General features: G+C 49.3%; 1 protein-coding gene across 1 annotated transcript; it reads right to left on the reverse strand.

The window, feature by feature from the left end:
- Nucleotides 1-1,076: 1,076 nt before the first annotated feature.
- LOC138360225 (uncharacterized) lies at nucleotides 1,077-2,192 on the reverse strand. Its single transcript, XM_069320162.1, has 2 exons — nucleotides 2,057-2,192; nucleotides 1,077-1,840 (listed from the first exon to the last, which is right to left on the reverse strand). Exons 1-2 carry the CDS (start codon nucleotides 2,190-2,192, stop codon nucleotides 1,077-1,079), a joined length of 900 nt encoding a protein of 299 aa, XP_069176263.1.
- Nucleotides 2,193-14,777: the final 12,585 nt, after the last annotated feature.

The raw sequence follows: 14,777 nt of genomic DNA on the forward strand, positions 1-14,777 counted from the left end.
ACTCTCTTATTTCAGGCTTTCTGCCTTATTAAAACATGCCTAACTTATAAATAAACATTGCTACTGTCGCTGGGCACACGACCAACTACAAGTGATCACTATGAACTGGCGTATATCGTGCTTACCACAGATTAATTGGTCGAGGGCGCTTTCCCTCTGACGGCGTCTGGTCAGGGCGCTCCCACGGCCCACAATAATGCCTCCGGGCGGCTTAATATTCACTAATTATCGTCCACGACTTGAGACCACACGTCCCCAGCTCGATTCCACAGCTGGCACGTCTGCACACTTCTCTTCTCTTAGAGATATATCACTAGGGGTTCCCTTCTGACGGGAGCTCAACGGAGCGCGGCTTCCCCCTGCGATGTCTGGCACTCAAGTGAGGTCAAGGTCCTCCAGAAGCGAGCCTCACGCCTCCAGCAAAATGTCCACATCTCCTAGCCCGTCATTTATCTATTTTCTTCTGCATTGCCCATAATCTCAAACTGTTACACATATCCAACCAACTATTTTACATATGCGTTATCACCTCAATACTTGCTAGACCTTCTAGTTAGGTCAGGCTTGCTGAATAACTCTCAAGAAGGGAGACTCGTTTCTCCTGCAGGCTGAGATCATAACACTGGTTTATCTAAAAAAAAAAAAATACTGTGACTGGTTTATTATTTATATATTTATGATCTACCTTTGACATAGTATTGATCCTTGGTTCTTTTTAACACTACACCAAGGTGATATTTAATTTATTCTTATAACTATAAAATTATATATAATACCCGTATGCAATTACTTCCTTGCATCCCCTCACTAATATATGGGTTAACCGATTATAAAGCCCTAGAGCAGGCAAGCAGGGGGTTGAAGACAGGGGCGAGGATGCAGAAATCTTGAGCGAGGAACTGGAGACGAGGTGAAGAGGGGAGATGAAAGATCGGTGGCCCAACCACCGTGGGTAAGACTTGCAGCTGATGCTGCGGTGTGGTGGTAGAGTGGAGTGCTCATGGGTGCTCGCTGATGTGTCTTGTAGGAGGCAGGGCTTCTCGTCGCGGTGTTCTTTACAGCTTTGCGTTGGTGTTCTACTGATTCCTTGATGTACTCGGGCGCAGATCGTCGGTGTTTTTCTTCTTCCCCGGCCTCCTGGCCTGTTTGTTGGTCTTGCTTCGTGTTGATACGGTGAGGCTATCGTTGGAGGTAGCTTCCAGCCGGAAATCTTCTGTTGTGTTGGGCTGCTTCAGTGGAGGAGGTGGTGTTCCCACCGAGACGTCCTCATCTGATGAGTCAGCTGAGTCAGGAGTAGATGCAGTGAATCTTGGAGGTTGAGTTCTTGCCTGTTGAGGCTTAATGGGAGTTGCAGCTGATTTTGGACGTTGAGAGGGTTCGCATACGAGAGATGGAACTGTATCAGTAGTCGATAGCGGAGGCGTCGGCGTCTGGGTGGCTTGTGATGAAGTTGCTGGAGGAGCAGGCTTTGCTGTTGATAGTAGATCCGTGAGCACGGCGGCGTTCACGGTGATGTCAGGGACCAAGACTGTATCTTGAGAACTTGAAGTGGTGTTGGTGAAGACTTCTTCTGGAACTATGAAAGCTGGAAGACCATTTGCTTTGTATAGAATATTTAATATTCTTACGTATTCCTGGGGGTTATTGCAAGCTATCATGCTGGCCGCCGATGTTAATAGTTGAACTGTGCTGTTCAGTGGTTGGTCGGTGTGGGCCGGGGATGATGGCTGGCTCGACGAATCGCAGGTTGGCGTTTGGGAACTGGCTCCCCATTGGCTGGTAGTAGCAGTGGGACGTCCTCCCGGAAGCTCCGGGAAAATGGCGGCTTGGGCGTTGAAACCTGAAGTAGAGGTGGTCGGTGATTGGCTTGTTGCTTCAGAGGTACTGGCTCCGGTTGAAGATGTGGATTTCTCCATGTTTTTAATGACGTCTTGTCTATGAGGACAACGTATGGAGATTGCCGGATGGTCGCCTGTGCACAGCAAGCAGCATAGTGTTTCAGACTTGCAGATGGAGTAATGGTGGTCAGCTGAGCAGAGGCTACACTGCTGAATACGCTGGGTACACCTGCTGGTGGAGTGGGTGTACTCGTAGCACCGGAGGCACTGGTTGACCATGTGGAAACGTTCCATCTTCACACGGAATGACGGAATGTGAATACCAAAGCTGTAAACACCATTTCTGGTAGCCATAGTAGCCGCAGTACTGTCTCGAAGGTCAGCTTCAGGGATCGATTTCTGTTGAAGAAGTGAGCTTCGTGAAGCCCTAAGTCCGGGTTTGATGCCTTGAAGTCGCGCATGAACGCTCTTTCATCAGCTTCATCTTGTTCCACGATCCATTGGCCGAGGTCATGAATAACGACAGTGTTCAGCCAGGTACTGGCGTGGGAAGTTGAGACGAAGGTGTTGGTTGGAGAAATTGGCGCTGAAAAACAGAAGTTTGTCGACTTCCTCCTCACTATAAAAGAAGAAGAGGATGTCCGTGCCTTCCTGTTTGATGTCGTTGGGTGTCACTCCTGCAATGTCTTTAAAGAGCTTCAGGAGAGATGTTTTGGAGAATGGTTGCTTGTTGAGGGGCGTACCCTTGATCTTGTAGGGCATGATGAGCTTCCTGGTGGCCGATGGGTCTCTCTCAAAGACTACACGTCACTGGAGATGGCCTCCCGTCTCTACCCGGCATAAAACATCAAGTTAGTAGTGGGGTCTGACCAGCTAGAGAGACGCAAGTCTGCTGCCAATTATTTACCCACCCGGCAGTGCTGGGTGCGAGAGAGAAGAGCCGGAGCAACGAGAACACGTCCGGCCGTGACGGCTGCCAGTTGCTGAGTCTGTGATCTGTGATCATATATGGGTACTTATGATTATTTTATCTCTGGGTTAAATTAGATTCTTTAAATTTTCATTCTTTAAATTTCCTATATTTACAATTAGTTATTTATATTCATTCTTTGTACATTCAGACTACACTATACTTTTTTTATTATTGTTTTATCTACACAAGATTGAACAGCCTATGACCGTTCTCGGTAGTGATCTTGGCCAAGAGCTCTATGTTTAGAGTGGGCAGGACAGGCTGTAGATCCCAAATGATGTAGTTGCTGATTAAACTGTCAGATGAGTAAGTAACGCTCGCGGTGCAGCAAGCTGTAGTTGATGAAATGAGATGATCGCGGTGAAAATCATAGCTGAAGTGAGGTTGTTGGGAGCGTCCCATGACAGGTGGCAGCGGTCCACACCATGCAGCAGTAGCAGTAGAGGTCCAGTGAGAGTCCATGTTGTAGTCCATCGTGGCTAGGTATCGTCGTCCACACCATGCAGCAGTAGCAGTAGAGGTCCAGTGAGAGTCCATGTTGTAGTCCATCGTGGCTAGATATCGTCGTCCACACCATGCAGCAGTAGCAGTAGAGGTCCAGTGAGAGTCCATGTTGTAGTCCATCGTGGCTAGGTATCGTCGTCCACACCATGCAGCAGTAGCAGTAGAGGTCCAGTGAGAGTCCATGTTGTAGTCCATCGTGGCTAGGTATCGTCGTCCACACCATGCAGCAGTAGCAGTAGAGGTCCATTGATTTTCTTTTTATTAACACATTAGGTACATCTGCATTAGTGTTGCTACCCTAGACTATATGAAGTGGAGTACAGTGTGTCAAAAAAGCTAACTAGGTGATGCTAAAAAATCCCCATCATACAGGATGGTTAGTCATACAGAGGCATGTGATAAGCGGTCTGCACTGGCAGACTCCAGATGCATTTTGAGGATATCAACAACACAAGATTGAATAAGGTAGCAGTGGTAATACAAGTCCCCATCTCGCAGGATGGTTAGTCATACAGAGCCATGTGTTTAATAGCCTGCACTGGCAAATTTTGGGTATACTGTGAGGATATCTTCAAGAATACGAGAGTGAATAAAGTAATTGCAAAGCTCCAGGTACCTCATGCCAACTGGTCTGAAAGGTCTAATAACTGGGCATTCAGTGATGTAGTGCGGGAGATCATGCCGTAGTTCCTGCTCACAGAGTTTGCATCTGGAGTGCCCAGGATTGGGAGACCCGTCACCTGCAGCCACCTGCCACAGGTAACGGTAACCCAACCTAATCCTTGCAACCACTGTGTCGCACTGTCTGGTGGACGTTTTGTGCTGCCCATAGATGTAGGTTTCAGATCTGAACAAATCATAGCTTTTTATACTAGTACTTTCAGGTCGTTGGGAGTCAGTAAGTTCTTTCCTATCAGATCTGAATGTTTGGACCAATACAGTTTTGACAGCAGAGATGGGGATACCTAGATCTAATTCAACTTCAAACTTGTTACACGCTAATTTGGCTGCAATGTCTATCTCATTATGATGGGTTATATTTAGGTCCATTGAGAGTCCATGTTGTAGTCCATCGTGGCTGGGTATCGTCGAAACTCTGGGGTCACCAATGTAACGTACGGTTATGTTACGTTGTTGGGTAGATTAGATACTCATTGTTTAGTGAGTTTTCATATTTATTTAGTAGTCTTGATAACAGTAGTCGGTTGGTGGCGTTGTCGTAAACGTTGAGACGGAGCTTGGAGCAGAGCAGAGAGCTGAGTGAGGCCGGAGCCGCGGAGCTCTATGTGGGAGAGCGTGGCAGCTCGAGTGGGAATTGAGTGTCTGAACTTGGGGAGCGAGAGCGTTGTAGCTGGATGTGGTCGTAGTCTACTGTCTGGTCTGTGTCAAAGCTGTAGCGTCTTGGGGTCGATTAGGACTGTACACGCCGAGTGCTACATTGTTGACTGTGGAAATTGTACTGTCCGCTATTCCGATGATGATGATGAAGATTAAGCCACCCAAGAGGTGGCACGGGCATGAATAGCCCGTAAGTGATACAATTTTTGTTTCCTCAGTTTTCTCAGAAACCCAAATTTCTTTTTGAAATTTGGAAAAATATATAAATTCAGCAAAACGTGGCCTATTAGGCAAACCGGGCCTTGCATAGTAGGCCAAGTACAACGTTCTGGCTGCTAGGTACAACATTATATATATATATATTGTCACGTGGGGGTGGGCGGTCCGGGGCTCTGCTAACACTCGGCGGCTAGGGGCTCAAAGGGCCCAAATACTCAGCCCCTCCGACTCCCTGGATTCACCGGGGTCTCCTTGGTCACACAAGATAGGACCAACAATGCCCACCTCCGCAGGTCTTTGCTTCTACCACAAAGGGGTGCCACTGATTCACCCTGGAAGCCCTTCAGTCAACCACGGGGAAACTGCTGTTAACAGTTCCGGCCTAGACCCGTGGGGGAGTGAAGGAAGACTCAGGCTTACCTATAACCATAGCCTCCCTGAGTCTTGCCTGCCAGACAAAAAAAGGTTGCAGGAACTCCTTTCCCGCCTGTCTTCTCTATCTTCCTCTTAGCAAGGTCGCCAGCTGGGTTATTATATCTGCACCCCAGCAATGCAGTTCAGTGGGTTTATCATATATCGTTTGTAGCCAGAAATGTATGCTCGTAGAGAAATATCACAAATGGAGGCACACTCAAACACAGTAATAAAATGTGTGGATTTACTGACGCAAATTACATGAACACACACACACAATCACAAGTAATACATGAATATGGAATATGGATGATGAGTCTGGAGATCGTCAGCCTCTTCTTCCACGACCTCCAACACTCCTTCAAATGGGCAGGAAGACAGGAGTCTCACACTCTCACAGGAGGGCCTCTTCACCACGTCGGCACCTCTTCTTCACTGTCCTGCCATCCATACACGCTGTCCTCTCTGACAGTCCTGGACACAAGCTGCTTTGCAGCCTATTCTACTATTAAAGTAATAAAGTCTTGCTGCCACATACACAAGTAAATATTGTGGCCTAACTAGCCTACTCATACAAGGGGTAATGGGAGGGAAAAATGATCTACCTTACACTCCTGGCTCACGACGCCTGTCCCTCGATGGTGTGAGGTTCCCACGCTTCCTTGGGTCGATCCTCGACGATCCAGGGCGTTCCACAGGTCCTCAGGTGTCGTGAAGCCTTCGCGTCGTCGCCGTTCCAATCCCTGAGGTTCAGCTGCCCCAATCCTGGTTCATCGATGGGCGCTGAGCTAATCACTATTTTTCCCCACACTCGCCTCTCCCACAGGGCGTCGCTCCTTGTCCTAGGCACTGTGTCGTCCTTCCAAGATTCTCAGTGGAAGTGACCCCAGTCACAGCTAGCTTGCTCGCCCACCCTTCAGACCTCAACGTCCAGCCAGCGGCGCCGCCCAGCGTCGTCGCCGACTGTTTTCCAAGTTTGGCACTTCTCTGCTCACTGAACTTGGTTCCTCTTTGGCTTCCCAGAAGCGCAGGGTCTCCAATAACTGTGGTGGTCTGCGCAGGCCAGCTCAATCCACTGAACAAGGCTTGCAGAGCCTCCAATCTTTGAGAGCAGACCGAGGCGCGTCCTGTCGCTTCCACGGTCAGTACAACTCTGACGTTGGCGCCGCCCGGGGCACTCGGTGACGTCATGGCGGGCCCTGATTTGTCGCCCGCGACCTACGTCGGCCAATCCGCGATCGGCTGGTCTCCCTTCCAAAAGGTCATATCTGCCGTAGGGGATACTGTTTCATTTTATAACAGGGCGCCAATTTTCCTTTATTTACAACTTATAAAGTAACTCCCTTCCCTTAACTGGCAGCCGGTCTGGTCGCCACATATATCATTAGACTCCCTGAACCTCAGAGAATCAGTAGGGAGAGCTGATATGACTCTTTAAGCCGGCAAACGGAAGAAATAGGAGAGGGCACCGTAACAATATATATATATATATATATATATATATATATATATATATATATATATATATATATGTATATATATATATATATATATATATATATATATATATATATATATATATATATATATATATATATATATATATATATATGTCGTACCTAGTAGCCAGAACTCAGTTCTCAGCCTACTATGCAAGGCCCGATTTGCCTAATAAGCCAAGTTTTCATGAATTAATTGTTTTTCGACTACCTAACCTACCTAACCTAACCTAACTTTTTCTGCTACCTAACCTAACCTAACCTATAAAGATAGGTTAGGTTAGGTAGGGTTGGTTAGGTTCGGTCATATATCTACGTTAATTTTAACTCCAATAAAAAAAAATTGACCTCATACAAAATGAAATGGGTAGCTTTATCATTTTATAAGAAAAGAAATTGAGAAAATATAATAATTCAAGAAAACTTGGCTTATTAGGCAAATCGGGACTTGCATAGTAGGCTGAGAAGTGCGTTCTGGCTACTAGGTACGACATTATATATATATATATATATATATATATATATATATATATATATATATATATATATATATATATATATATATATATATATATACATATATATATATATGTATATATATATATTGTGACGGAGTTCCCCCCCTTATAATTCTCCCACGCCTGCAGTAAGAGTCATGTCTACTTTTCTCAAGCGTTCTCTACGTTGCAGGCTACAATTTGATATATGGGAGAGAGTGAAGTGTTCTCGGAGAGCCGAGAAATTTGTGAAATAGTGATATTTTGGCCTGTGGTTTAGGCCCTTTAGGGAGCCAAGATGGCGCTGGCTTCCCTGATCTCCCGCCAAAACCGTGTGACGTCAGTGGCACCGGATTGGTCACCGACAGCAATGTGGCACCGGGAGCCAATGAAAACCTCCCGTGGCGAAAGTGACGTCACGAAGGAAGGGGGTCCGGCCAGCGCGCCGGGCTGGCGCCAGCAGTCAGACACGACACGTCATAGAGGTCGGACGTGCGACGAGTGGTCCTGTCTGTCGGACAGCTGTTTCCCACTACCGTGGATTTACGCGTCACCTGAAGTCCGCCAGTACTCTGAGAAGTCTTCCCTAGTTCATGTGTTGAACCAGAAGAGGGAATTGACGGTTATTTGAGCAACAAGTGCTCCAGTCAGGTACTGTGCCAGTAGCAGTGAAGCCGTGCAGTGACGTATGTTGACGCCTGTGGCAATTCACCAGTTCGTGACAGCGTAGTGGCTGACAGAGCCACTGGGTAGCTGAGGAAGAGAGGACTATTTGGGGAAACCGAACGACTGTAGCTGAGACGTAGGCGACAGCCGTTGCTGGGAGAAGACGACGGCCAGGAGACCGACTCCAACCTCCAAGAAGTTAAGAAGGAGGACGGACCTGCAGTGAGGAGGCACGGAGACGACGCGCTAAACGGTGGGACGACGAGAGGCTCTGGTAGGACACGACGACGTGTAGTGTGGGGGCGTTCCCGACACGAGGACCAGGAGCTACATCTCGACTTTCATCGGAGGATAGGGTGAAGTAGGTGGTTCTAGTTCCCTCCCCATTCCCCTTTAGTTAGCTATATTATTTGGCTATATTATCTAGCCTGAAGATTTTATATGTCGTGAGCAAGTCTCACCTATGTCATGGTAAAGCACCAGTGTGCTAGACAGTACTATCAAGAGTACTTGTAATATTCATGTTGATTATTGGTGTGTACAGGCACCAGGAACCAGTGATAAATTTACTGTGTTGTGTATATCTTTCTATAGATTTTGATATGAACATATAGTGGTAAATTATATATAAGATTATGCCAGTATTTGGAGGTTAGGCTATGTGCCCAGAAACTATTTATTTTCCATGTATTGATGATTGATTTATATACCATATATATGTCTATGTCCATTCAGTGAATAATCATTTGTGAGTACAGTGAATTATTGCGTTATCGCCGACGAGAGAAAGTACTGAAAACTCCCGTGTTAATATTTCATTATATATTGTTGGATAAATAACAGTGTAAGACCATTACAGTGAATCATTGTAGAATTGATTGTAGAGAAGACTGTTTGAGCCTGAGTACAGTGTAACTAAGTAATTCGGTTTATTTGTGCCAATATAGAGTGTGCGAGTTTCTAGTAATATTGGAGAATTTAAAGAAACCGCGCGCGTGAATCTAGCAAACAAGCAAATTTCGCGCGGAGTGACCATTGCGATCAGCTGTTCTTGACACTTGATGAGGAGGGGAGAGTGTTGCCCTCTAGCGGTCGCATAATATCCGTGGGAATTACCGGCCGAGTCAGGATCAGTTGATTTATCGATTATTGTGTGGCCTTGTGACATCTTTCATACATTTTAAGTAAAATACAAAACTATCTTAGTGTTTTTATCATCCCCTCCATTGATCTTGTGGCTATATTATACTGGTAAACATAGAGTGATAACAACAAGTACCTGCCTGATTCCTGATCTTTGAGTGTGACCTTGCCAAGGCTACCACTGAATACACCAGTCCACTGATGGTGATATTGGCCACCTTAAACACCAATTGGCGACCTTGTGATTAACCGTAGAGCCCTATTGTTGGGGAGGGCACACGACGGTCGATGTGATCGAGTCGTGTTCTCACTCTTTCTTAATAAGAGGCCGTTAAGATTGACTGGGAGACTCTCCTGGCGTGCAGTGGCGCCGTGAGGATCGAGGGAAGACCCGCAGGGCTACGGTGAGTTACCTTGAGCATAATTATTGCTTACCCCAGAGTAAGGGTAGAGAATAATAGAGAGGTGAAACCCCCAACATTGGCGACCTCGCCAGGATCTAGATCGGAGTAAAGGTTGCAGTGGTACTTGGCAGTGGTGTTAGAGATCAGGTGCAGGTTAACACTCGTAGCACAAGATGGAGGATGATAAAATAGCGAGGTTTATTGACTCTAGAGACGAACAGGTGCTGGAAGAGTGCACCAAGGCACAGTTACAGGCTATAGCGGATCATTTTGGAATAAAGCTGAAATCTGCCCGAGTTGGTGAAAGAAGACTAGAGATAATGGCTCAGCTCAAGGCTCGAGACGAAGCTTTGGGGGAGGAACGGCCCCAAACACCTGCCAGTGAGGGTGAACACCTGAGTATTGGTGGAAGCAGCAGGGGATCCAGCGGCAGCAGGCACAGCATAAAGCTGGAAATAATGAAGCTGCAGCTAGAAGCGCAGCTGAGGAGAGAGGAAGCACAGCAGCGCAAAGAAGAGCGAGAAGCAGAAGCGCAGCTGAGGAGAGAAGAAGCAGAAGCGCAGCTGAGGAGAGAAGAAGCAGAAGCGCAGCTGAGGAGAGAAGAGGCACAGCAGCGCAAAGAAGAGCGAGAAGCACAGACGAAGCGTGAGGAACGAGAAGCACAGCTGCGCCGGGAAGAGCAAGAGCGAGAAGCACAGCTGCGCCGGGAAGAGCAAGAACGAGAAGCACAGCTACGCAGGGAAGAACGAGAGCAAGAAGTTAGGCTGAGACAAATGGAAATAGAAGCCAACCAGGAGGTGGAGCTGAAGCGAGCTGAACTGGGACTAGGTGCCCCTGCCCCGCCACAGGAAGACCGACGAGTGAGGGAACGAGACCTGCCGGTCTTTGTGCCTAGTGAAGCCGAAAGTTTCTTCGATCACTTTGAGAGAGTTGCTGCTATGAAGAGGTGGCCGAGGGCGGAGTGGGCGGAGTTGGTCCAAGGAAGGCTCACAGGGGAAGCTCGCCAAGCCTTCACTATGCTCGACTTCCAAGAATGCACTAACTACGATGCGGTAAAACGAGCTGTGCTCCGTTCCTTTAAGCTCACGCCAGAGTGTTACAGAAAGAGGTTTAGAGAATGTACCCGGTTGCCAGGAAAATCGTATGCGGAGACGGCGAGGGACATTGAAAGAAAACTCCTTAAGTGGCTGGACTCTGAAGAAGCAAGGTCGGTCGAAGAGGTCAAGGAACTAATGGCCATGGAAAAGTTTATGTCCGTGCTCTCTCCTGAGATCAGGATGAGGGTAAAGGAGGCGGACATAAAGGACCTGAGGGCCGCAGCCGACCGGGCCGACATGCTAGAAGAAGCCCTACGCCCACGCCGAGAGGGACAGAACCGACCACCCGCATACGTCGGAAACGATCGGAGTTATAGAAGGACGGATGGATGGAGGACAGGAACGAGTTCTCCCAAGTCCCATTTCTCAAGTTGGAACACCCGAGGATCAAAAGGTGCTGTAGAACCGATCAAGAAGAACCATGCGGAGAGCTCGGGAGCTGTTGTTGCGACCAAGGAGTCAACAAGCGGTTCGGGAAAGACACAGGGTGCGACGGCCTCTGGAGGCAGTGCTAAGGCGAGCGGTGGCGGATGGTCTCCGCCGAGGGGCCGCTGCTACAACTGCGGAATACCCGGACACGTCGCGCGGGAATGCAGACGCCCTAAGCAGCGGGGACACGTTGCTTTAGTGATGTTCGAGGACCAGAGGGCCGAGAGAGTGCGGGATGAACCCGCGCTGAGTGGGGAGAAGCAAGTTCACCCATTCGTGTGTCAAGGAACCGTAAGGATGGGGGACGCAGACCCCATCCCTGTGAAGATCTTAAGAGACACTGGGGCCGATTTTACCCTGGTGAGTGAGACCCTGTTCCCCGAGGGTTACGAAAGTACCAGTGTGGGGGTAGCAAGTGTGACCACTGTGGGAGGCCCAGTGAGGATGCCCCTACACCAGGTAACTTTAGATTCCGACTATGGCTGCCAGACCCTAGTGGTGGGAGTCTGTACATCAATGCCCAAGATGGAGGCGCAGGTCATCTTGGGGAATGACGCATGTGGAGGATACGTCCTCCCACATCTCGTGAAAGGCGAAGAGTACATAGAACAATACAGGAAGACAGGCGGAGAGTTGAACGTCTGTGGGGACGAGAGGGGAATCGCACCGGTGGCGTTCCCAGTTTGTGCTGTGATGCCAAGACGACGCGAAGAACAAGGAGGTTGTGGATCTGATGGGGCTGAGGAGACAACTGACAGCCTGAGAATAGATCGCCTCTTCGTGGAACCCGGAGAACGAGCGGAGGGCGAAGATAGCCCAAATGGTGAGTTGCAGGTGACCCTTACCAGTTCTCTAGGGGTAGATCGCACTCGTCTTGAACAGTTGCAGCAGGAGGAGTTCCCCGATTTGATTAGTGAGGCCCAAGGAGGACGTGTTGGCCCCGAGAAGGCTACTCATTTTTACCTTCAAGACGGCATGCTGATGAGGCAGTGGAGACCTGTGAGGGTGGAGGCCGGGGAAGAGTCTCTAAGCACGAGGCGCCAGGTAGTGTTGCCGGCCCAGTGCAGAAAGGCCGTGTTGGACCTAGCGCACTCCGTGGACTCTGCAGGCCACCTGGGAGTGACTAAGACGCTGCGACGGATCAGGGATTACTTTTACTGGCCAGGTATGGACGCCGAGGTGAGGCGCTATTGTAAGACGTGCTTACCATGCCAGAGGGCAGGGAAGAGCCAGTCCGCGATACCGAAGGCCCCATTGATCCCTGTTCCAGCGTTTGGGCCTGCTTTCGAGCGTCTGCTAGTTGATGGAGTGGGTCCTTTGCCAAGGACGAAGAAAGGGAACACCTACCTAATGACAATAATGTGTACCTCCACCAGGTTTCCGGAAGCCGTCCCGATGCGACGTTTAACATCGCAAGGAGTAGCCAGCCAACTGCAGCGGTTTTTCTCGTGGGTGGGGATGCCCAAAGAGATCCAAACAGACTGCGCAAGCATTTTTCAGTCGAAGTGGTTCCGACAGACGATGGCAGGATGGGGAGTGACTCAGATTCGATCGTCGCCCTACCGACCGCAGTCGCAGGGGGCGATCGAAAGATTCCACTCCACATTGAAAACTGTGCTGAGAGTGTTCTGCGCAGAACAGGGGGCTGAGTGGGATGAGGCCATATACCCCGCGTTATTTGCCATACGCAACGCGGTGGTAGAGTCACTAGGATTCTCACCATTCCAGCTAGTGTATGGACACGAGGTGAGAAGTCCCCTGTCCATGCTGAGGGAACAATGGACACCGGCAGCAACCGTGGGAACGGTGAACGAATATGTCCGGAAGTTTAAAGAACGTCTCACTCTGGCTAAGGAACTGGCTGGGAAGCACCTGAAGGAGGCGCAGCGTAAGATGTCGGAATGGTACGACAAGAGAGCTACACAGAGGGATTTCCAGGTCGGGTCCCAAGTAATGGTCTTGTGTCCAGGTAAAGGTAGGGTGACCGAGTCACGGTTCGAGGGACCATACCAAGTGCTGCGACGGTTGGGTCCGGTGTCGTACGAAATTGGGAAGTCGAACAGATCCCGAAAGAAACAGGTGTGTCACGTGGACCGCCTGAAACCCTTCTTCACGGTGGAAGGAGGAACCGCCAGGCAGGAAGGAACGATGACCCGGGAACCCCAGCAAAAGACAGTTCTGTGCGTACAGGTGGACCAAGAACTCCCGGAGGAGGAAGGAAAGTGGTCCAGGGCGGATGGCACCCGTCTCACCAACACTGAGAGTCTGGCAAACATCAAGGACAAGCTGTCACATCTGGAAGGGCAACAGAGAGCGGACCTGACGGACCTACTGAGAAAGAATGCCTCCCTCTTCACCGACGTGCCCCGACGACACCGGAGTGTGACGCACGAGGTGGAGGTGAGGGACGCCAGGCCCGTCAAACAGAGCGCGTACAGGGTGAGCCCAGAGAAGCGAGAGCTGATGAGAAAGGAGGTGGAGTACCTCCTTGAGAACGACCTTGCGGAGCCCAGCAAAAGTGAGTGGAGTTCCCCGTGCCTGTTGGTGAGGAAAAGCGACGGAACATACCGCTTTTGTACAGATTACAGGAGGGTGAACTCCATCACTGTGGCGGATTCTCACCCCATGCCAAGAGTGAGTGACTGCATTGACCAGGTGGGCAGTGCACGGTATGTATCCAAGGTCGATCTTCTCAAGGGGTACTACCAGATCTCCCTGACTCCTGAGGCCAGGAAGATATCAGCTTTCGCGACTCCTGATGGGCTGTACCAGTACAAGGTGTTGCCCTTCGGCATGAAAAACAGCGGCAGCTGCTTCCAGCGAATGATGAACGAGCTGTTAAGGGGTGCAGTAGGGTGCACGGTTTACATCGATGACATCGTCGTGTACGCCGACGATTGGGGGACGCATCTGGAGAGACTTGGGGAATTATTCAGAAGGTTAGAGGAGGCTAACCTGACTGTAAATTTGGCCAAGAGTGAGTTTGGGAAAGCTCACTTAGAGTACCTCGGTTTTATCATCGGCCAAGGTGAAGTCACTCCAGTTGATAACAAAGTAGCAGCCATAAAGGAATACCCCGTGCCCAAGACGCGCAAGGAGTTGCTCAGGTACCTCGGAATGATAGGGTACTATCGTGGGTTCTGCCGGAATTTCTCCACGGTAGCGCATCCCCTAACCGAGCTACTCTCCAAGAATGTAAGATGGAGATGGGGAGAGGCCTGCCAAGAGTCTTTTGAAAAGACCAAGAAATTGTTGACGGAGGCCCCAGTATTGATATCTCCAGATTTTTCAGCCGGTTTTATCCTGTACGTGGACGCCAGCGACGTTGGAATAGGGGCCATGTTGGCTCAAGAACGGAGTGAAGTGCATAGGCCAGTTGCCTTCTACTCGAAGAAGTTCGTAAAATACCAGCGGGCCTACAGCACCGTTGAGAAGGAGGCATTGGCGCTAGTTATGGCCCTGAAGCACTTTGATGTATACGTGGGAGGAGGGGCGAGACCTGTCCTAGTATTCACCGATCACAACCCTCTCACATTTTTATACAAGATGAAGAATTCCAACCAACGTCTAACGAGGTGGTAGTTGTTACTGCAAGAATACCGGCTGGAGATCAAACACATCAAGGGGAAGGAAAACGTAGTAGCGGACGCCCTATCCCGCATACACTAACGAGACATGACTCTTATTTTAAGGGGAGGGGTATGTGACGGAGTTCCCCCCCTTATAATTCTCCCACGCCTGCAGTAAGAGTCATGT

This window comes from Procambarus clarkii, unplaced genomic scaffold (genome assembly GCF_040958095.1).
Source record: "Procambarus clarkii isolate CNS0578487 unplaced genomic scaffold, FALCON_Pclarkii_2.0 HiC_scaffold_102, whole genome shotgun sequence".
Classification (NCBI taxonomy): Eukaryota; Metazoa; Arthropoda; class Malacostraca; order Decapoda; family Cambaridae; genus Procambarus; species Procambarus clarkii.